Raw genomic sequence first — 24174 nt, forward strand, 5'->3', positions numbered from 1 at the left:
GTAGACAACCACACTATCACTAGTGAAGACAACCACACCCATCACTAGTGTAGACAACCACACCCATCACTAATGTAGACAACCAAAATAATCAATAGTGTAAACAATCACTATCGCTAGTGCAGACAACCACACTATCACTAGTGTAGACAACCACAATGTCGCTAGTGTAGACAACCACACTATCGCTAGTGTAGACAACCACACTCTCGCTGGTGTAGACAAGCACACCCATTACTAGTGCAGACAATCACTCTATCCCTAGTGTAGACAATCACGATATCACAAGTGTAGACAACTACACTATCACTAATGTAGACCACCACACTATCGCTAGTGTAGACAACCAAACTATCGCTAGTGTAGACAACCAAACTATCGCTAGTGTAGACAACCACGCTATCACTAGTGTAGACAACCAAACTATCGCTAGTGTAGACAACCAAACTATCGCTAGTGTAGACAACCACACTATCGCTAGTGTAGACAACCACACTTTTGCTAGTGTAGACAACCACACTATCGCTAGTGTAGAGAACCGCACCCATCACTAGTGTAGACAACCACACTATCGCTAGTGTAGACAACCACACCCATCACTAGTGCAGATAACCATACTATCACGAGTGTAGACAACCTCACCCATCACTAGTGTAGACAACCACACTATCACTAGTGCAGACAACCACACTATCACTAGTGCAGACAACCACACTATCACTAGTGTAGACAACCACACTATCACTAGTGTAGACAACCACACCCATCACTAGTGTAGACAACCACACCCATCACTAGTGCAGACAACCACACTATCACTAGTGTAGACAACCTCACCCATCACTATTGTAGACAACCATAACAATCAATAGTGTAGACAACTACACTATCGCTAGTGCAGACAACCACACTATAACTAGTGTAGACAACCACACCATCACTAGTGTAGACAATCACACCCATCACTAGTGTAGACAACTACACCCATCACTAGTGCAGACAACCACACTATCGCTAGTGTAGACAACATCACCCATCACTAGTGCAGACAACTACACCCATGACTAGTGCAGACAACCACACTATCGCTAGTGCAGACAACCACACTATCACTAGTGTAGACAACCACACCCATCACTAGTGTAGACAACTACACCCATCACTAGTGTAGACAACTACACCCATCACTAGTGCAGACAACCACACTATCGCTAGTGTAGACAACAACACCCATTACTAGTGCAGACAATAATACTATCCCTAGTGTAGACAACCACACTATCACTAGTGTAGACAACCACACTATCACTAGTGTAGACAACCACACTATCACTAGTGTAGACAACCACACTATCACTAGTGTAGACAACCACACTATCAATAGTGTAGACAACCACACTATCAATAGTGTAGACAACCACACTATCAATAGTGTAGACAACCACACTATCACTAGTGCAGACAACCACACTATTGCTAGTGTAGACAACCACACCAATCACTAGTGTAGACAACCACACCCATCACTAGTGCAGACAACCACACTATCACTAGTGTAGACAACCTCACCCATCACTATTGTAGACAACCACAACAATCAATAGTGTAGACAACTACACTATCGCTAGTGCAGACAACCACACTATAACTAGTGTAGACAACCACACCATCACTAGTGTAGACAATCACACCCATCACTAGTGTAGACAACTAGACCCATCACTAGTGCAGACAACCACACTATCGCTAGTGTAGACAACCACACTTTTGCTAGTGTAGACAACCACACTATCGCTAGTGTAGAGAACCGCACCCATCACTAGTGTAGACAACCACACTATCGCTAGTGTAGACAACCACACCCATCACTAGTGTAGACAACAACACCCATCACTAGTGTAAACAACCACACCCATCACTAGTGCAGACAACCACACTATCGCTAGTGTAGACAACTACACTTTTGCTAGTGTAGACAACCACACTATCGCTAGTGTAGAGAACGGCACCCATCACTAGTGTAGACAACCACACTATCACTAGTGTAGACAACCACACCCATCACTAGTGATGGGTGTGGTTGTCTACACTAGTGATGGGTGTGGTTGTCTGCACTAGTGATGGGTGTGGTTGTCTACACTAGCGATAGTGTGGTTGTCTGCACTAGTGATGGGTGTGGTTGTCTACACTAGTGATGGGTGTTGTTGTCTACAATAGTGATGGGTGTGGTTGTCTACACTAGTGATGGGTGTGGTTGTCTGCACTAGTGATGGGTGTGGTTGTCTACACTAGTGATGGGTGTAGTTGTCTACAATAGTGATGGGTGTGGTTGTCTGCACTAGTGATAGGTGTAGTTGTCTACAATAGTGATGGGTGTGGTTGTCTACACTAGCGATAGTGTGGTTGTCTGCACTAGTGATGGGTGTGGTTGTCTACACTAGTGATGGGTGTGGTTGTCTACACTAGTAATGGGTGTGGTTGTCTGCACTAGTGATGGGTGTTGTTGTCTTCACTAGTGATGGGTGTGGTTGTCTACACTAGCGATAGTGTGGTTGTCTACACTAATGATGGGTGTGGTTGTACACACTAGTGATAGTGTGGTTGTCTGCACTAGCGATAGTGTAATTGTCTACACTATTGATTGTTGTTGTTGTCTACACTAGTGATGGGTGTGGATGTCTGCACTATTGTAGACAACCTCACCCATCACTATTGTAGACAAACACAACAATCAATAGTGTAGACAACTACACTATCGCTAGTGCAGACAACCACACTATCACTAGTGTAGACAACCACCCCTATCACTGGTGTAGACAACCACACCCATCACTTGTGTAGACAGCCACACCCATCACTAGTGTAGACAACCACACCCATCACTAGTGTAGACAACAACACCCGTCACTAGTGTAGACAACCACACCCATCACTTGTGTAGACAACCACACCCATCACTTGTGTAGACAGCCACCCCTATCACTGGTGTAGACAACCACACCCATCACTAATGCAGACAACCACACCCATCACTTGTGTAGACAACCACACCCATCACTAATGCAGACAACCACACCCATCACGAGTGTAGACAACCTCAGCCATCACTATTGTAGACAACCACAACAATCAATAGTGTAGACAACTACACTATCGCTAGTGCAGACAACCACACTATTGCTAGTGTAGACAACCACACTCTCACTAGGGTAGACAACCACACTATCACTAGTGTAGACAACCACACTATCACTAGTGTAGACAACCACACCCTCACTAGTGTAGACAAACACACACTATCGCTAGAGCAGACAACCACACCATCACTAGTGTAGACAACCACAATATCATTAGTGTAGAAAACCACACAATCTCTAGTGTAAACAACCACACTATCGCTTGTGTAGACAACCACACTATCGCTAGTGTAGACAACCACACTATCGCTAGTGTAGACAACCACACAATCACTAGTGCAGACAACCACACAATCACTAGTGCAGACAACCACACTATCACTAGTGTAGACAACCACACTATCACTAGTGTAGACAACCACACTATCACTAGTGTAGACAACCACACTATCACTAGTGTTGACAACCACACTATCACTAGTGTAGACAACCACACTATCAATAGTGTAGACAACCACACTATCAATAGTGTAGACAACCACACTATCACTAGTGTAGACATCACACTATCGTAAGTGTAGACAACCACACTATCGTTAATGTAGACAACCGCGCCCATCACTAGTTCAGACAACCACACAATCGCTAGTGCAGACAACAACGCCCATCAGTAGTGTAGACAACCACACTATCACTAGTGAAGACAACCACACCCATCACTAGTGTAGACAACCACACCCATCACTAATGTAGACAACCAAAATAATCAATAGTGTAAACAATCACTATCGCTAGTGCAGACAACCACACTATCACTAGTGTAGACAACCACAATGTCGCTAGTGTAGACAACCACACTATCGCTAGTGTAGACAACCACACTCTCGCTGGTGTAGACAAGCACACCCATTACTAGTGCAGACAATCACTCTATCCCTAGTGTAGACAATCACGATATCACTAGTGTAGACAACTACACTATCACTAATGTAGACCACCACACTATCGCTAGTGTAGACAACCAAACTATCGCTAGTGTAGACAACCAAACTATCGCTAGTGTAGACAACCACGCTATCACTAGTGTAGACAACCAAACTATCGCTAGTGTAGACAACCAAACTATCGCTAGTGTAGACAACCACACTATCGCTAGTGTAGACAACCACACTTTTGCTAGTGTAGACAACCACACTATCGCTAGTGTAGAGAACCGCACCCATCACTAGTGTAGACAACCACACTATCGCTAGTGTAGACAACCACACCCATCACTAGTGCAGATAACCATACTATCACGAGTGTAGACAACCTCACCCATCACTAGTGTAGACAACCACACTATCACTAGTGCAGACAACCACACTATCACTAGTGCAGACAACCACACTATCACTAGTGTAGACAACCACACTATCACTAGTGTAGACAACCACACCCATCACTAGTGTAGACAACCACACCCATCACTAGTGCAGACAACCACACTATCACTAGTGTAGACAACCTCACCCATCACTATTGTAGACAACCATAACAATCAATAGTGTAGACAACTACACTATCGCTAGTGCAGACAACCACACTATAACTAGTGTAGACAACCACACCATCACTAGTGTAGACAATCACACCCATCACTAGTGTAGACAACTACACCCATCACTAGTGCAGACAACCACACTATCGCTAGTGTAGACAACATCACCCATCACTAGTGCAGACAACTACACCCATGACTAGTGCAGACAACCACACTATCGCTAGTGCAGACAACCACACTATCACTAGTGTAGACAACCACACCCATCACTAGTGTAGACAACTACACCCATCACTAGTGTAGACAACTACACCCATCACTAGTGCAGACAACCACACTATCGCTAGTGTAGACAACAACACCCATTACTAGTGCAGACAATAATACTATCCCTAGTGTAGACAACCACACTATCACTAGTGTAGACAACCACACTATCACTAGTGTAGACAACCACACTATCACTAGTGTAGACAACCACACTATCACTAGTGTAGACAACCACACTATCAATAGTGTAGACAACCACACTATCAATAGTGTAGACAACCACACTATCAATAGTGTAGACAACCACACTATCACTAGTGTAGACAACCACACTATCACTAGTGTAGACAACCACACTATCACTAGTGTAGACAACCACAACCATCACTAGTGTGGAAAACCACACTATCGCTAGTGTAGACAATCACACCCATCACTAGTGCAGACAACCACACTATTGCTAGTGTAGACAACCACACCAATCACTAGTGTAGACAACCGCACCCATCACTAATGCAGACAACAACACTATCACTAGTGCAGACAACCTCACCCATCACTAGTGTAGACATCCACACTATCACTAGGGCAGACAACCACACTATCACTAGTGCAGACAAGCACGCTACCACTAGTGTCGACAACCACACTATCACTAGTGTAGACATCACACTATCGCAAGTGTAGACAACCACACCATCACTATTGCAGACAACAACACACATCACTTCTGTAGAAAACCACACCCATCACTAGTGTAGACAACAACACCATCACTAGTGTAGACAACCACACTCTCGTTAGTGTAGACAACCACACTCTCGTTAGTGTAGACAACCACACTATCGCTAGTTATACAACCACACCATTGCTAGTGTAGACAACCACACTCTCACTAGGGTAGACAACCACACTATCACTAGTGTAGACAACCACACTATCACTAGTGTAGACAACCACACCCTCACTAGTGTAGACAACCACACTATCACTAGTGTAGACAACCACACACTATCGCTAGAGCAGACAACCACACCATCACTAGTGTAGACAACCACAATATCATTAGTGTAGAAAACCACACAATCTCTAGTGTAAACAACCACACTATCGCTTGTGTAGACAACCACACTATCGCTAGTGTAGACAACCACACAATCACTAGTGCAGACAACCACACTATCACTAGTGTAGACAACCACACTTTCACTAGTGTAGACAACCACACTATCAATAGTGTAGACAACCACACTATCAATAGTGTAGACAACCACACTATCACTAGTGTAGACAACCACACTATCACTAGTGTAGACAACCACACTATCACTAGTGTAGACAACCACACTATCACTAGTGTAGACAACCACACTATCACTAGTGTAGACAACCACAACCATCGCTAGTGTAGACAACCACACCCATCACAAGTGCAGACAAACACACCCATCATTAGTGTAGACATCCACACTATCACTAGTGTAGACAACCACACTATCACTAGTGTTGACAACCACACTATCACTAGTGTTGACAACCACACTATCACTAGTGTAGACAACCACGCTATCACTAGTGTAGACAACCACACTATCACTAGTGTAGACAACCACACCATCACTAGTGTAGACAACCACAATATCCTTAGTGTAGAAAACCACACAATCTCTAGTGTAAACAACCACACTATCGCTAGTGTAGACAACCACACTATCGCTAGTGTAGACAACCACACAATCACTAGTGTAGACAACCACACTATCAATAGTGTAGACAACCACACTATCAATAGTGTAGACAACCCCACTATCACTAGTGTAGACAACCACACTATCACTAGTGTAGACAACCACACTATCACTAGTGTAGACAACCACACTATCACTAGTGTAGACAACCACACTATCACTAGTGTAGACAACCACACTATCACTAGTGTAGACAACCACACTATCACTAGTGTAGACAACCACAACCATCGCTAGTGTAGACAACCACACCCATCACAAGTGCAGACAAACACACCCATCATTAGTGTAGACATCCACACTATCACTAGTGTAGACAACCACACTATCACTAGTGTAGACAACCACACTATCACTAGTGTAGACAACCACACTATCAATAGTGTAGACAACCACACTATCAATAGTGTAGACAACCACACTATCACTAGTGTAGACATCACACTATCGTAAGTGTAGACAACCACACTATCGTTAGTGTAGACAACCGCGCCCATCACTAGTGCAGACAACCACACAATCGCTAGTGCAGACAACAACGCCCATCAGTAGTGTAGACAACTACACTATCACTAGTGAAGACAACCACACCCATCACTAGTGTAGACAACCACACCCATCACTAATGTAGACAACCAAAATAATCAATAGTGTAAACAATCACTCTATCGCTAGTGCAGACAACCACACTATCACTAGTGTAGACAACCACACTGTCGCTAGTGTTGACAACCACACTATCGCGAGTGTAGACAACCACACTCTCGCTGGTGTAGACAAGCACACCCATTACTAGTGCAGACAATCACTCTATCCCTAGTGTAGACAAACACACTATCACTAATGTAGACCACCACACTATCGCTAGTGTAGACAACCAAACTATCGCTAGTGTAGACAACCAAACTATCGCTAGTGTAGACAACCACGCTATCACTAGTGTAGACAACCAAACTATCGCTAGTGTAGACAACCAAACTATCGCTAGTGTAGACAACCACACTATCGCTAGTGTAGAGAACCGCACCCATCACTAGTGTAGACAACCACACTATCGCTAGTGTAGACAACCACACCCATCACTAGTGCAGACAACCTCACCCATCACTAGTGTAGACAACCACACTATCACTAGTGCAGACAACCACACTATCACTAGTGTAGACAACCACACTATCACTAGTGCAGACAACCACACTATCACTAGTGTAGACAACCACACTATCACTAGTGCAGACAACCACACTATTGCTAGTGTAGACAACCACACCAATCACTAGTGTAGACAACCACACCCATCACTAGTGCAGACAACCACACTATCACTAGTGTAGACAACCTCACCCATCACTATTGTAGACAACCACAACAATCAATAGTGTAGACAACTACACTATCGCTAGTGCAGACAACCACACTATAACTAGTGTAGACAACCACACCATCACTAGTGTAGACAATCACACCCATCACTAGTGTAGACAACTAGACCCATCACTAGTGCAGACAACCACACTATCGCTAGTGTAGACAACCACACTTTTGCTAGTGTAGACAACCACACTATCGCTAGTGTAGAGAACCGCACCCATCACTAGTGTAGACAACCACACTATCGCTAGTGTAGACAACCACACCCATCACTAGTGTAGACAACAACACCCATCACTAGTGTAAACAACCACACCCATCACTAGTGCAGACAACCACACTATCGCTAGTGTAGACAACTACACTTTTGCTAGTGTAGACAACCACACTATCGCTAGTGTAGAGAACGGCACCCATCACTAGTGTAGACAACCACACTATCACTAGTGTAGACAACCACACCCATCACTAGTGATGGGTGTGGTTGTCTACACTAGTGATGGGTGTGGTTGTCTGCACTAGTGATGGGTGTGGTTGTCTACACTAGCGATAGTGTGGTTGTCTGCACTAGTGATGGGTGTGGTTGTCTACACTAGTGATGGGTGTTGTTGTCTACAATAGTAATGGGTGTGGTTGTCTACACTAGTGATGGGTGTGGTTGTCTGCACTAGTGATGGGTGTGGTTGTCTACACTAGTGATGGGTGTAGTTGTCTACAATAGTGATGGGTGTGGTTGTCTGCACTAGTGATAGGTGTAGTTGTCTACAATAGTGATGGGTGTGGTTGTCTACACTAGCGATAGTGTGGTTGTCTGCACTAGTGATGGGTGTGGTTGTCTACACTAGTGATGGGTGTGGTTGTCTACACTAGTAATGGGTGTGGTTGTCTGCACTAGTGATGGGTGTTGTTGTCTGCACTAGTGATGGGTGTGGTTGTCTACACTAGCGATAGTGTGGTTGTCTACACTAATGATGGGTGTGGTTGTACACACTAGTGATAGTGTGGTTGTCTGCACTAGCGATAGTGTAATTGTCTACACTATTGATTGTTGTTGTTGTCTACACTAGTGATGGGTGTGGATGTCTGCACTATTGTAGACAACCTCACCCATCACTATTGTAGACAAACACAACAATCAATAGTGTAGACAACTACACTATCGCTAGTGCAGACAACCACACTATCACTAGTGTAGACAACCACCCCTATCACTGGTGTAGACAACCACACCCATCACTTGTGTAGACAGCCACACCCATCACTAGTGTAGACAACCACACCCATCACTAGTGTAGACAACAACACCCGTCACTAGTGTAGACAACCACACCCATCACTTGTGTAGACAACCACACCCATCACTTGTGTAGACAGCCACCCCTATCACTGGTGTAGACAACCACACCCATCACTAATGCAGACAACCACACCCATCACTTGTGTAGACAACCACACCCATCACTAATGCAGACAACCACACCCATCACGAGTGTAGACAACCTCAGCCATCACTATTGTAGACAACCACAACAATCAATAGTGTAGACAACTACACTATCGCTAGTGCAGACAACCACACTATTGCTAGTGTTGACAACCACACTATCACTAGTGTTGACAACCACACTATCACTAGTGTAGACAACCACACTATCACTAGTGTAGACAACCACACACTATCGCTAGAGCAGACAACCACACCCATCAGTAGTGTAGACAACCACACTATCACTAGTGCAGACAACCACATCCTTCACTAGTGTAGAGAACCACACCATCACTAGTGTAGACAACCACAATATCATTAGTGTAGAAAACCACACAATCTCTAGTGTAAACAACCACACTATCGCTAGTGTAGACAACCACACTATCGCTAGTGTAGACAACCACACAATCACTGTTATAGATAACAAAAGCCATCACTAGTGTAGACAACCACACTATTGCTAGTGTAGACAACCACACCCATCACTAATGCAGACAACTACACCCATCACTAGTGCAGACAACCACACTATTGCTCGTGTAGACAACCACACCAATCACTAGTGTAGACAACCTCACCCATCACTAGTGTAGACATCCACACCCATCACTAGTGTAGACAACTACACCCATCACTAATGCAGACAACTACACCCATCACTAGTGCAGACAACCACACTATTGCTAGTGTAGACAACCACACCAATCACTAGTGTAGACAACCTCACCCATCACTAGTGTAGACATGCACACTATCACTAGTGCAGACAACAACACCCATCATTAGTGTAGACATCCACACTATCACTAGTGCAGACAATCACACTATCACTAGTGCAGACAACAACACCCATCAATAAAGCAGACAAGCACGCTACCACTAGTGTAGACATCACACTATCGTTAGTGTAGACAACCGCGCCCATCACTAGTGCAGACAACCACACAATCGCTAGTGCAGACAACCACGCCCATCACTAGTGTAGACAACCACACCCATCACTAGTGTAGACAACCAAAACAATCAATAGTGTAGACAACCAAAACAATCAATAGTGTAAACAATCACTCTATCGCTTGTGCAGACAACCACACTATCACTAGTGTAGACAACCACACTATCGCTAGTGTAGACAACCACACTATCGCTAGTGTAGACAACCACACTATCGCTAGTGTAGACAAGCACACCCATCACTAGTGTTGACAACCACACCCATTACTAGTGCAGACAATCACTCTATCCCTAGTGTAGACAACCACGCTATCACTAGTGTAGACAACCACACTATCACTAGTGAAGACAACCACACTATCGCTAGTGTAGACAACTCCACTATCGCTAGTGTAGACAACCACGCTATCACTAGTGTAGACAACCAAACTATCGCTAGTGTAGACAACCAAACTATCGCTAGTGTAGACAACCAAACTATCGGTAGTGTAGACAACCACACTATCGCTAGTGTAGACAACCACACTTTTGCTAGTGTAGACAACCACACTATCGCTAGTGTAGAGAACCGCACCCATCACTAGTGTAGACAACCACACTATCGCTAGTGTAGACAACCACACCCATCACTAGTGCAGATAACCATACTATCACGAGTGTAGACAACCACACTATCACGAGTGTAGACAACCTCAGCCATCACTAGTGTAGACAACCACACTATCACGAGTGTAGACAACCTCAGCCATCACTAGTGTAGACAACCACACTATCGCTAGTGTAGACAACCACACCCATCACTAGTGCAGATAACCATACTATCACGAGTGTAGACAACCTCACCCATTACTAGTGGAGACAACCACACTATCACTAGTGTAGACAACCACACCCATCACTAGTGCAGATAACCATAATATCACGAGTGTAGACAACCTCACCCATCACTAGTGTAGACAACCACACTATCACTAGTGCAGACAACCACACTATCACTAGTGCAGACAACCACACTATCATTAGTGTAGACAAACACACCCATCACTAGTGTAGACAACCACACCCATCACTAGTGTAGACAACCACACCCATTGTGGGACATTTGGGGCTTGAATCTAATTATTTAAATATTAATATAGTAAAATAAATTACGAAGGACCACCCGCTTTTATAGTAAAGAGGGAAACTGAGAAATTATGATCATTAGAAAATTCCTAGATGAACCAGTAACTATGGATAAAATACTAGAGAATATGATCACTGAAATAATTAATGGGCTGTATAATTAAATGAATCAAACCCTCAAACACCTACATTGTGGGGTTATTACTGGAACTCAGTACGTCCAGGAACTAGTGTGGTTCGTTCACCAGTCCAATGTATAATAATCTAATCCTATGAATACTTATGAAATCATTATCGTTATCATAAATGGGAACATAGATTATGAACATAAATAATAATGATCATAATAAACACATGTTAATCCAATGAACAGAGTTCTGCATGTAAAAGAGTACAGATAATAAATTCGAGGAATACAAAAGGAATCTTAGCTTAATGACGGTTCCTTAGAAGTTAGTCACGAAGCATCCTCTGATTCTCTTGGACTCGTCATGGAACACTGGGAGTTGATTAACATGGGAAATAGCAGCTCGGAGAATTCTTCACACACGCTGCAAAAACAATTGTTTCCAGTAGCAACAAATTAAACTACTGGATTTCTATGTTCAATAAATTAATATTAATGGTAAGAGAAAGATAATGACCTGTGATTTTTTGTTGTCATACATCGTCACGACAAGCTACCCAGCTATAAACCTACACCCTATCAGATGCATCAAACAAGGATAAGGATACTTAGCTAATATGGGCACTGTGAAAGTTTAGGCTTGCCGAAATTCGCGTCCAAGGCTCTGGTCTAGCCTATCCTGGATACTGACGCGCTTCACTGGCCGGTCACGTAGAGTCACAAAGAACCAAATTTAACAGGTTCCATGAATGACACTGACACCAGGTGAAGGTATTGTCTGCAAGGTTCTTCACGCCTCACAGTGGCGACTTTCTTCTGGAGAATTGATAGCGTTTACCCTGATGGCTGGGTAATGGCGTCTCCTCGTGAGCACCACGTGAACAGGTCCGCTCGTGAGCGCTTCAACACATGGACTGGCGTCTCTACCGCCCCGCTCCGCGTCCCGCGTTTATTAACCAAATTATTTATTATGGATATTATCATTTCTCGCGGTTGTGCTTGAAATGCTCGGGTTAGGACGGGTTTATTATTTGGAAGAGTTAAATATTATTATTTGCCAGTTCTATGATAGTAAACGTACAATGGAGAAGAATTAATGTCTCTCCAGGGCATTCACGCGTGACGTTAATTTTATTACTAGATAACCGCTATAACTATAAACGCTCTATTTGGCTTTAGTTGGAGATCAGTTTATCTGTAATTAATTATCACACAGAACGCCGTTGTTTATAGAGAATCGAATTCAATTCTCAGGCACATTGGATATAAATGTGTTTATTACAATGAAATCTGACGCAATACTGGCGTCGGGTGACGTAAGAGTTCTAGCCTTATTGTACAGATGTAATTATTAGTACATGCTAACTCTACGTTGGGTTAATTTCATTCACTACAATGATTAGTAGAATTAGTAATAATTAATGAGAATACAACAGTGTTGTATTTAGTGTTGAAAATTTCCAACACCCATCACTAGTGCAGACATCAACACCCATCACTAGTGTAGACAACCACACTATCACTAGTGATGGGTGTGGTTGTCTGCACTAGTGATAGTGTGGTTGTCTACACTAGTGATGGGTGTAGTTGTCTACACTAGAGATGGGATGTTGTTGTCTACACTAGCGATAGTGTGGTTGTCTGCACTAGTAATGGGTGTTGTTGTCTACACTCGTGATAGGTGTGGTTGTCTACACTAGTGATAGTGTGGTTGTCTGCACTAAGGATAGTGTAGTTGTCTACACTATTGATTGTTGTGGTTGTCTACAATAGTGATGGGTGTGGTTGTCTACGCTAGTGATGGGTGTGCTTGTCTGCACCAGTGATAGATGTGGTTGTATACACTAGTGATAGTGTGGTTGTCTGCACTAGCGATAGTGTAATTGTCTACACTATTGATTGTTGTGGTTGTCTACAATAGTGATGGGTGAGGTTGTCTACACTAGTGATGGGTGTGGTTGTCTGCACTAGTGTAGACAACCTCACCCATCACTAGTGTAGACAACCACAACAATGAATAGTGTAGACAACCACACTATCGCTAGTGTAGACAACCACACTATCGCTAGTGTAGACAACCACACTATCGCTAGTGTAGACAACCACACTATCGCTAGTGTAGACAACCACACTATCGCTAGTGTAGACAACCACACTATCGCTAGTGTAGACAACCACACTATCGCTAGTGTAGACAACCACACTATCGCTAGTGTAGACAACCACACTATCGCTAGTGTGGACAACCACACTATCGCTAGTGTGGACAACCACACTATCGCTAGTGTGGACAACCACACTATCGCTAGTGTAGACAACCACACTATCGCTAGTGTAGACAACCACACTATCGCTAGTGTAGACAACCACACTATCGCTAGTGTAGACAACCACACTATCGCTAGTGTAGACAACCACACTATCGCTAGTGTAGACAACCACACTATCGCTAGTGTAGACAACCACACTATCGCTAGTGTAGACAACCACACTATCGCTAGTGTGGACAACCACACTATCGCTAGTGTGGACAACCACACTATCGCTAGTGTAGACAACCACACTATCGCTAGTGTAGACAATCACACTATCGCTAGTGTAGACAACCACACTATCGCTAGTGTAGACAACCACACTATCGTCAGTGTAGACAACCACACTATCGCTAGTGTAGACAACCACACTATTGCTAGTGTAGACAACCACACTATCGCTAGTGTAGACAACCACACTATCGTCAGTGTAGACAACCACACTATCGCTAGTGTAGACAATCACACTATCGCTAGTGTAGACAACCAAATCCATCATTAGAACCCCTAATTGGTGCAAAGCACTATGTAAAATTTCTCCTTTACGATTGAAGAAATATACATATATATTTAATATATATATTAACAATATAATCAATATTATATAAAGTACAGATGAACCAGATCACTTATAAAACAAATTCCAAATACTGTCTCTCCCAGAATATATATCCACTACGACAAAACATAGAATGTCAGACTTATCTCCCACAGATGTTATCCCTCCTGGTCCTTGAAAGCTACTGACTTACTAAGCGACAGGACTATAAATCATTGCATCTGCCCCGCGAAAATTTCCAAAGTTACAAGTATTAAAATAAAACAAACAAAGGGAAATGTTGGCACCCCCACCAGCAACTTACTCTCCCACGAACAACTTGCCGACTAATGTTCAAACAATTATAAATCACCTACTGTTACCCACTTATGATCATTACAAATCATTACTTCCCACGGGAAACCCGAGCACACAAAGACAAAAAACAAATCATCCCACGGTACGTTGGGCCTAACTCCAAACATACAATGAAATATATAAACACACAATTTGTATACAATTATCAATGTACATATATTATGGATATAAAAATGTACATACACGTAAGCATATATCAGTACAAATTAATTAATTTATTTAATTACGTATCTTAGAGGTACGTAACACAGACAATCACTAGTACAGACAGCAATCACTAGGGCAGACATCAATACCTAATGCAAACAAGAATCATTAGAGCAGCCAACAATTGCTAGTGCAGACAACAATCACTAGTGCAGACAATAGGTAGTGCAGACAACAATCACTAGTGCAGACAATAGGTAGTGCAGACAACAATCACTAGTGCAGACAACAATCACTGGTGTAGACAGCAATCACTGGCGCAGACAGCAATCACTGGTGCATGCAACAATAGGTAGTGCAGACAACAATCACTAGTGCAGACAACAAACACTAGTGAAGACAACAATAGCTAGTGCAGCAATCAATACCTAATGCAAAAAACAATCACTGGTGTAGACAACAATCACTGGTGCAGACAACAATCACTGGTGCAGACAGCAATCACTGGTGCAGGCAACAATAGGTAGTGCAGACAACAATAGGTAGTGCAGACAACAATCACTAGTGCAGGCAACAATCACTATTGCAGGCAACAATCACCAGTGCAGGCAACAATCACCAGTGCAGGCAACAATCACTAGTGCAGGCAACAATCACTAGTGCAGGCAACAATCACTAGTGCAGGCAACAATCACCAGTGCAGGCAACAATCACCAGTGCAGGCAACAATCACTAGTGCAGGCAACAATCACTAGTGCAGGCAACAATCACTAGTGCAGGCAACAATCACCAGTGCAGGCAACAATCACTAGTGCAGGCAACAATCACTAGTGCAGGCAACAATCACCAGTGCAGGCAAAAATCACCAGTGCAGGCAACAATCACCAGTGCAGACAACAATCACTAGTGCAGGCAACAATCACCAGTGCAGGCAACAATCACTAGTGCAGGCAACAATAGCTAGTGCAGGCAACAATAGCTAGTGCAGACAACAATCACTAGTGCAGACAACAATCACTAGTGCAGACAATCACTAGTGCAGACAACAGTAGCTAGTGCAGACAACAATCACTAGTGCAGACAACAATCACTAGTGCAGACAACAATCACTAGTGCAGACAACAATCACTAGTGCATACAACAGTAGCTAGTGCAGACAACAATCACTAGTGCAGACAACAATCACTAGTGCAGACAACAATCACTAGTGCAGACAACAGTAGCTAGTGCATACAACAATCACTAGTGCAGACAACAATCACTAGTGCAGACAACAATCACTAGTGCAGACAACAATCACTAGTGCAGACAACAGTAGCTAGTGCAGACAACAGTAGCTAGTGCAGACAACAATCACTAGTGCAGACAACAATCACTAGTGCAGACAACAATCACTAGTGCAGACAACAGTAGCTAGTGCAGACAACAGTAGCTAGTGCAGACAACAATCACTAGTGCAGACAACAATCACTAGTACAGACAACAATCACTAGTGCATACAACAGTAGCTAGTGCAGACAACAATCACTAGTGCAGACAACAATCACTAGTGCAGACAACAATCACTAGTGCAGACAACAATCACTAGTGCAGACAACAATCACTAGTGCATACAACAGTAGCTAGTGCAGACAACAGTAGCTAGTGCAGACAACAATCTCTAGTGCAGACAACAATCACTAGTGCAGACAACAATCACTAGTGCAGACAACAGTAGCTAGTGCAGACAACAGTAGCTAGTGCAGACAACAATCATTAGTGCAGACAACAATCACTAGTACAGACAACAATCACTAGTGCATACAACAGTAGCTAGTGCAGACAACAGTAGCTAGTGCAGACAACAATCACTAGTGCAGACAACAATCACTAGTAAAGACAACAATCACTAGTACAGACATCACTAGTGCAGACAACAGTAGCTAGTGCAGACAACAGTAGCTAGTGCAGACAACAATCACTAGTGCAGACAACAATCACTAGTACAGACAACAATCACTAGTACAGACAACAATCACTAGTGCAGACAACAGTAGCTAGTGCAGACAACAGTAGCTAGTGCAGACAACAATCACTAGTGCAGACAACAATCACTAGTGCATACAACAATCACTTGTGCAGACAACAATCACTAGTGCATACAACAATCACTAGTGCAGACAACAATCACTAGTGCATACAACAATCACTAGTGAAGACAACAATCACTAGTGCATACAACAATCACTAGTGCAGACAACAATCACTAGTGCATACAACAGTAGCTAGTGCAGACAACAATCACTAGTGCATACAACAATCACTAGTGCAGACAACAATCACTAGTGCAGACAACAATCACTAGTGCAGGCAACAGTAGCTAGTGCAGACAACAGTAGCTAGTGCAGACAACAATCACTAGTGCAGACAACAATCACTAGTGCAGACAACAATCACTAGTGCATACAACAGTAGCTAGTGCAGACAACAGTAGCTAGTGCAGACAACAATCACTAGTGCAGACAACAATCACTAGTGCAGACAACAATCACTAGTGCAGACAACAGTAGCTAGTGCAGACAACAATCACTAGTGCAGACAACAATCACTAGTGCAGACAACAATCACTAGTGCATACAACAGTAGCTAGTGCAGACAACAGTAGCTAGTGCAGACAACAATCACTAGTGCAGACAACAATCACTAGTGCAGACAACAATCACTAGTGCAGACAACAATCACTAGTGCAGACAACAGTAGCTAGTGCAGACAACAGTAGCTAGTGCAGACAACAATCACTAGTGCAGACAACAATCACTAGTGCAGACAACAGTAGCTAGTGCAGACAACAATCACTAGTGCAGACAACAATCACTAGTGCAGACAACAGTAGCTAGTGCAGACAACAGTAGCTAGTGCAGACAACAATCACTAGTGCAGACAACAATCACTAGTGCAGACAACAATCACTAGTGCAGACAACAGTAGCTAGTGCAGACAACAGTAGCTAGTGCAGACAACAATCACTAGTGCAGACAACAATCACTAGTGCAGACAACAGTAGCTAGTGCAGACAACAGTAGCTAGTGCAGACAACATCACTAGTGCAGACTACATCACTAGTGCAGACAACAATCACTAGTGCAGACAACAATCACTAGTGCAGACAACAATAGCTAGTGCAGACAACAGTAGCTAGTGCAGACAACAATCACTAGTGCAGACAACAATCACTAGTGCAGACAACAATCACTAGTGCAGACAATCACTAGTGCAGACAACAGTAGCTAGTGCAGACAACAGTAGCTAGTGCAGACAACAATCACTAGTGCAGACAACAATCACTAGTGCATACAACAATCACTAGTGCAGACAACAATCACTAGTGCAGACAACAATCACTAGTGCAGACAACAGTAGCTAAAGCAGACAACAGTAGCTAGTGCAGACAACAATCACTAGTGCAGACAACAATCACTAGTGCAGACAATCACTAGTGCAGAAAACAATCACTAGTGCAGACAACAGTAGCTAGTGCAGACAACAGTAGCTAGTGCAGACAACAATCACTAGTGCAGACAACAATCACTAGTGCAGACAACAATCACTAGTGCAGACAACAATCATTAGTGCAGACAACAATCACTACTGCAGACAACAATCACTAGTGCAGACAACAGTAGCTAGTGCAGACAACAGTAGCTAGTGCAGACAACAATCACTAGTGCAGACAACAGTAGCTAGTGCAGACAACAGTAGCTAGTGCAGACAACAATCACTAGTGCAGACAACAATCACTAGTGCAGACAACAATCACTAGTGCAGACAACAGTAGCTAGTGCAGACAACAGTAGCTAGTGCAGACAACAATCACTAGTGCAGACAACAATCACTAGTGCAGACAACAATCACTAGTGCAGACAACAATCACTAGTGCAGACAACAGTAGCTAGTGCATACAACAATCACTAGTGCAGACAACAATCACTAGTGCAGACAACAATCACTAGTGCAGACAACAATCACTAGTGCAGACAACAGTAGCTAGTGCAGACAACAGTAGCTAGTGCAGACAACAATCACTAGTGCAGACAACAATCACTAGTGCAGACAACAATCACTAGTGCAGACAACAATCACTAGTGCAGACAACAGTAGCTAGTGCAGACAACAGTAGCTAGTGCAGACAACAGCAGCTAGTGCAGACAACAATCACTAGTGCAGACAACAATCACTAGTGCAGACAACAATCACTAGTGCAGACAACAATCACTAGTGCAGACAACAGTAGCTAGTGCAGACAACAGTAGCTAGTGCAGACAACAATCACTAGTGCAGACAACAATCACTAGTGCAGACAACAATCACTAGTGCAGACAACAATCACTAGTGCAGACAACAATCACTAGTGCAGACAACAGTAGCTAGTGCATACAACAATCACTAGTGCAGACAACAATCACTAGTGCAGACAACAATCACTAGTTCAGAAAACAATCACTAGTGCAGACAACAATCACTAGTGCAGACAACAATCACTAGTGCAGACAACAATCACTAGTGCAGACAACAATCACTAGTGCAGACAACAGTAGCTAGTGCATACAACAATCACTAGTGCAGACAACAATCACTAGTGCAGACAACAATCACTAGTTCAGACAACAATCACTAGTGCAGACAACAGTAGCTAGTGCAGACAACAGTAGCTAGTGCAGACAACAATCACTAGTGCAGACAACAATCACTAGTGCAGACAACAATCACTAGTGCAGACAACAATCACTAGTGCAGACAACAATCACTAGTGCAGACAACAGTAGCTAGTGCAGACAACAGTAGCTAGTGCAGACAACAGCAGCTAGTGCAGACAACAATCACTAGTGCAGACAACAATCACTAGTGCAGACAACAATCACTAGTGCAGACAACAATCACTAGTGCAGACAACAATCACTAGTGCAGACAACAGTAGCTAGTGCAGACAACAGTAGCTAGTGCAGACAACAATCACTAGTGCAGACAACAATCACTAGTGCAGACAACAATCACTAGTGCAGACAACAATCACTAGTGCAGACAACAATCACTAGTGCAGACCAGAGTCACTTGGTCGGACATCAACAACTATCTCACTCATTGTCAGACAGATCTTCAGTAATATTAACATAAAACAATATTGTTACTTGATATTAAATATATAATATATATACATCGTTGAGTGAGAGTGTCTGAAGAACTGATCAGTGTACCGTTGTGGGGGCAGGTAGCGAGGATCGGCCAACATAACGACTGCTTCCTCGGCACAGACACTGATCAAGGCACGTACCGTAAGAAGACGGTCGAGTACCTATACCTGAAGAAGGAAACACTTTACCTCTCCATGGGTGGTGAGACTTGCGCGGACAACCCCCCCAGGTTAGTGTATGATCAGTAACTACTGCTGCCACAAACATGTCCCCAGGTCAGCCCTGTTGATGATCAGTAACTACTGCTGCCCCAAACATGTCCCCAGGTCAGTCCTGTTGATGATCAGTAACTACTGCTGCCCCAAACATGTCCCCAGGTCAGTCCTGTTGATGATCAGTAACTACTGCTGCCCCAAACATGTCCCCAGGTCAGTCCTGTTGATGATCAGTAACTACTGCTGCCCCAAACATGTCCCCAGGTCAGTCCTGTTGATGATCAGTAACTACTGCTGCCCCAAACATGTCCCCAGGTCAGTCCTGTTGATGATCAGTAACTACTGCTCATCACATAACACACTGACCTACCTGCTCATCACATAACACACTGACCTACGTGCTCATCACATAACACACTGACCTACCTGCTCATCACATCACACACTGACCTACTTGCTCATCACATAACACACTGACCTACCTGCTCATCACATAACACACTGACCTACCTGCTCATCACATAACACACTGACCTACCTGCTCATCACATCACACACTGACCTACTTGCTCATCACATAACACACTGACCTACCTGCTCATCACATAACACACTGACCTACCTGCTCATCACATCACACACTGACCTACTTGCTCATCACATAACACACTGACCTACCTGCTCATCACATAACACACTGACCTACTTGCTCATCACATAACACACTGACCTACCTGCTCATCACATAACACACTGACCTACCTGCTCATCACATCACACACTGACCTACCTGCTCATCACATAACACACTGACCTACCTGCTCATCACATCACACACTGACCTACTTGCTCATCACGTAACACACTGACCTACCTGCTCATCACAGAACACACTGACCTACTTGCTCATCACATAACACACTGACCTACGTGCTCATCACATAACACACTGACCTACTTGCTCATCACATCACACACTGACGTACTTGCTCATCACATAACACACTGACCTACTTGCTCATCACATCACACACTGACGTACTTGCTCATCACATAACACACTGACCTACCTGCTCATCACATAACACATTGACCTACTTGCTCATCACATAACACACTGACCTACCTGCTCATCACATAACACACTGACCTACCTGCTCATCACATAACACACTGACCTACCTGCTCATCACATAACACACTGACCTACCTGCTCATCACATAACACACTGACCTACCTGCTCATCACATAACACACTGACCTACCTGCTCATCACATAACACACTGACCTACCTGCTCATCACATAACACACTGACCTACCTAGTCATCACATAACACACTGACCTACCTGCTCATCACATAACACACTAACATAGGCATGTGTCTCCTACTCCCCCAGATCAAACTGCCGAACAGCACTGAGGGAGATGGCGGAGCTTCACTACACCTACCTGAATATCGACTACAATCAAACTGTGATAAATGATTGGAGGTCCCAAGGCTGCTTTAACAAGGTCAGTCGCTGCGGGCTGGGAGGCGAAGGTAAGTGGTGGTGACCGTGCGGGGAGGGGGAAGTGTGTGATGGTGGTGACCGTGGGGGGAGGTGTGTGGTGGTGGTGACCGTGGGGGGGGAGGTGTGTGGTGGTGACCGTGGGGGGAGGTGTGTGATGGTGGTGACCGTGGGGGGAGGTGTGTGGTGGTGGTGACCGTGGGGGGGGAGGTGTGTGGTGGTGACCGTGGGGGGAGGTGTGTGATGGTGGTGACCGTGGGGGGAGGTGTGTGATGGTGGTGACCGTGGGGGGAGGTGTGTGGTGGTGACCGTGGGGGGGAGGTGTGTGGTTGTGGTGACCGTGGGGGGGAGGTGTGTGATGGTGGTGACCGTGGGGGGGAGGTGTGTGGTGGTGACCGTGGGGGGGAGGTGTGTGGTTGTGGTGACCGTGGGGGGGAGGTGTGTGATGGTGGTGACCGTGGGGGGGAGGTGTGTGGTGGTGACCGTGGGGGGGAGGTGTGTGGTGGTGGTGACCGTGGGGGGGAGGTGTGTGATGGTGGTGACCGTGGGGGGAGGTGTGTGGTGGTGACCGTGGGGGGAGGTGTGTGGTGGTGGTGACCGTGGGGGGGAGGTGTGTGATGGTGGTGACCGTGGGGGGAGGTGTGTGGTGGTGACCGTGGGGGGAGGTGTGTGGTGGTGGTGACCGTGGGGGGAGGGGGAGGTGTGTGATGGTGGTGACCGTGGGGGGAGGTGTGTGATGGTGGTGACCGTGGGGGGAGGTGTGTGGTGGTGACTGTGGGGGGGGGAGGTGTGTGGTGGTGACCGTGGGGGGAGGTGTGTGGTGGTGGTGACCGTGGGGGGAGGTGTGTGGTGGTGACCGTGGGGGGAGGTGTGTGGTGGTGACCGTGGGGGAGGTGTGTGGTGGTGACCGTGGGGGTGAGGTGTGTGGTGGTGGTGACCGTGGGGGGGAGGTGTGTGGTGGTGGTGACCGTGGGGGGGGAGGTGTGTGGTGGTGGTGACCGTGGGGGGGAGGTGTGTGGTGGTGGTGACCGTGGGGGGAGGGGGAGGTGTGTGATGGTGGTGACCGTGGGTGGAGGTGTGTGGTGGTGGTGACCGTGGGGGGAGGGGGAGGTGTGTGATGGTGGTGACCGTGGGGGGGAGGTGTGTGGTGGTGACTGTGGGGGGGGGAGGTGTGTGGTGGTGGTGACCGTGGGGGGAGGTGTGTGGTGGTGACCGTGGGGGAGGTGTGCGGTGGTGACCGTGGGGGGGGGAGGTGTGTGGTGGTGGTGACCGTGGGGGGGAGGTGTGTGGTGGTGGTGACCGTGGGGGGGGGAGGTGTGTGGTGGTGGTGACCGTGGGGGGGAGGTGTGTGGTGGTGGTGACCGTGGGGGGGGGAGGTGTGTGGTGGTGGTGACCGTGGGGGGGAGGTGTGTGGTGGTGGTGACCGTGGGGGGGAGGTGTGTGGTGGTGGTGACCGTGGGGGGGAGGTGTGTGGTGGTGGTGACCGTGGGGGGGAGGTGTGTGGTGGTGGTGACAGTGGGGGGAGGGGGAGGTGTGTGATGGTGGTGACCGTGGGGGGAGGGGGAGGTGTGTGATGGTGGTGACCGTGGGGGGGAGGTGTGTGGTGGTGACCGTGGGGGGAGGGGGAGGTGTGTGATGGTGGTGACCATGGGGGGGAGGTGTGTGGTGGTGACCGTGGGGGGAGGTGTGTGGTGGTGACTGTGGAGGGGGAGGTGTGTGGTGGTGGTGACCGTGGGGGGGAGGTGTTTGATGATGGTGACCGTGGGGGGAGGGGGAGGTGTGTGATGGTGGTGACCGTGGGGGGATGTGTGTGGTGGTGACCGTGGGGGGAGGTGTGTGGTGGTGACCGTGGGGGGGAGGTGTGTGATCGTGGTGACCGTGGGGGGAGGTGGGTGGTGGTGACCGTGGGGGGGAGGTGTGTGGTGGTGACCGTGGGGGGGAGGTGTGTGATGGTGGTGACCGTGGGGGGAGGGGGAGGTGTGTGATGGTGGTGACCGTGGGGGGAGGGGGAGGTGTGTGATGGTGGTGACCGTGGGGGGGAGGGGGAGGTTTGTGATGGTGGTGACCGTGGGGGGAGGTGTGTGGTGGTGACTGTGGGGGGGGGAGGTGTGTGGTGGTGGTGACCGTGGGTGGGAGGTGT

General features: G+C 45.8%; 1 protein-coding gene across 1 annotated transcript in view; it reads left to right on the forward strand.

The window, feature by feature from the left end:
- The window catches only part of LOC123762223 (uncharacterized), a 188596-nt gene that overhangs the window by 107136 nt on the left and 57286 nt on the right, over nucleotides 1-24174 (forward strand). Inside the window, exons 9-10 of the mRNA XM_069332537.1 lie at nucleotides 20385-20536; nucleotides 21924-22038. Coding sequence (XP_069188638.1) covers nucleotides 20385-20536; nucleotides 21924-22038 — 267 coding nt within the window. The remainder of the gene's footprint in view (nucleotides 1-20384; nucleotides 20537-21923; nucleotides 22039-24174) is intronic.

Source organism: Procambarus clarkii, chromosome 27 (assembly GCF_040958095.1).
Source record: "Procambarus clarkii isolate CNS0578487 chromosome 27, FALCON_Pclarkii_2.0, whole genome shotgun sequence".
Taxonomy (NCBI): domain Eukaryota; kingdom Metazoa; phylum Arthropoda; class Malacostraca; order Decapoda; family Cambaridae; genus Procambarus; species Procambarus clarkii.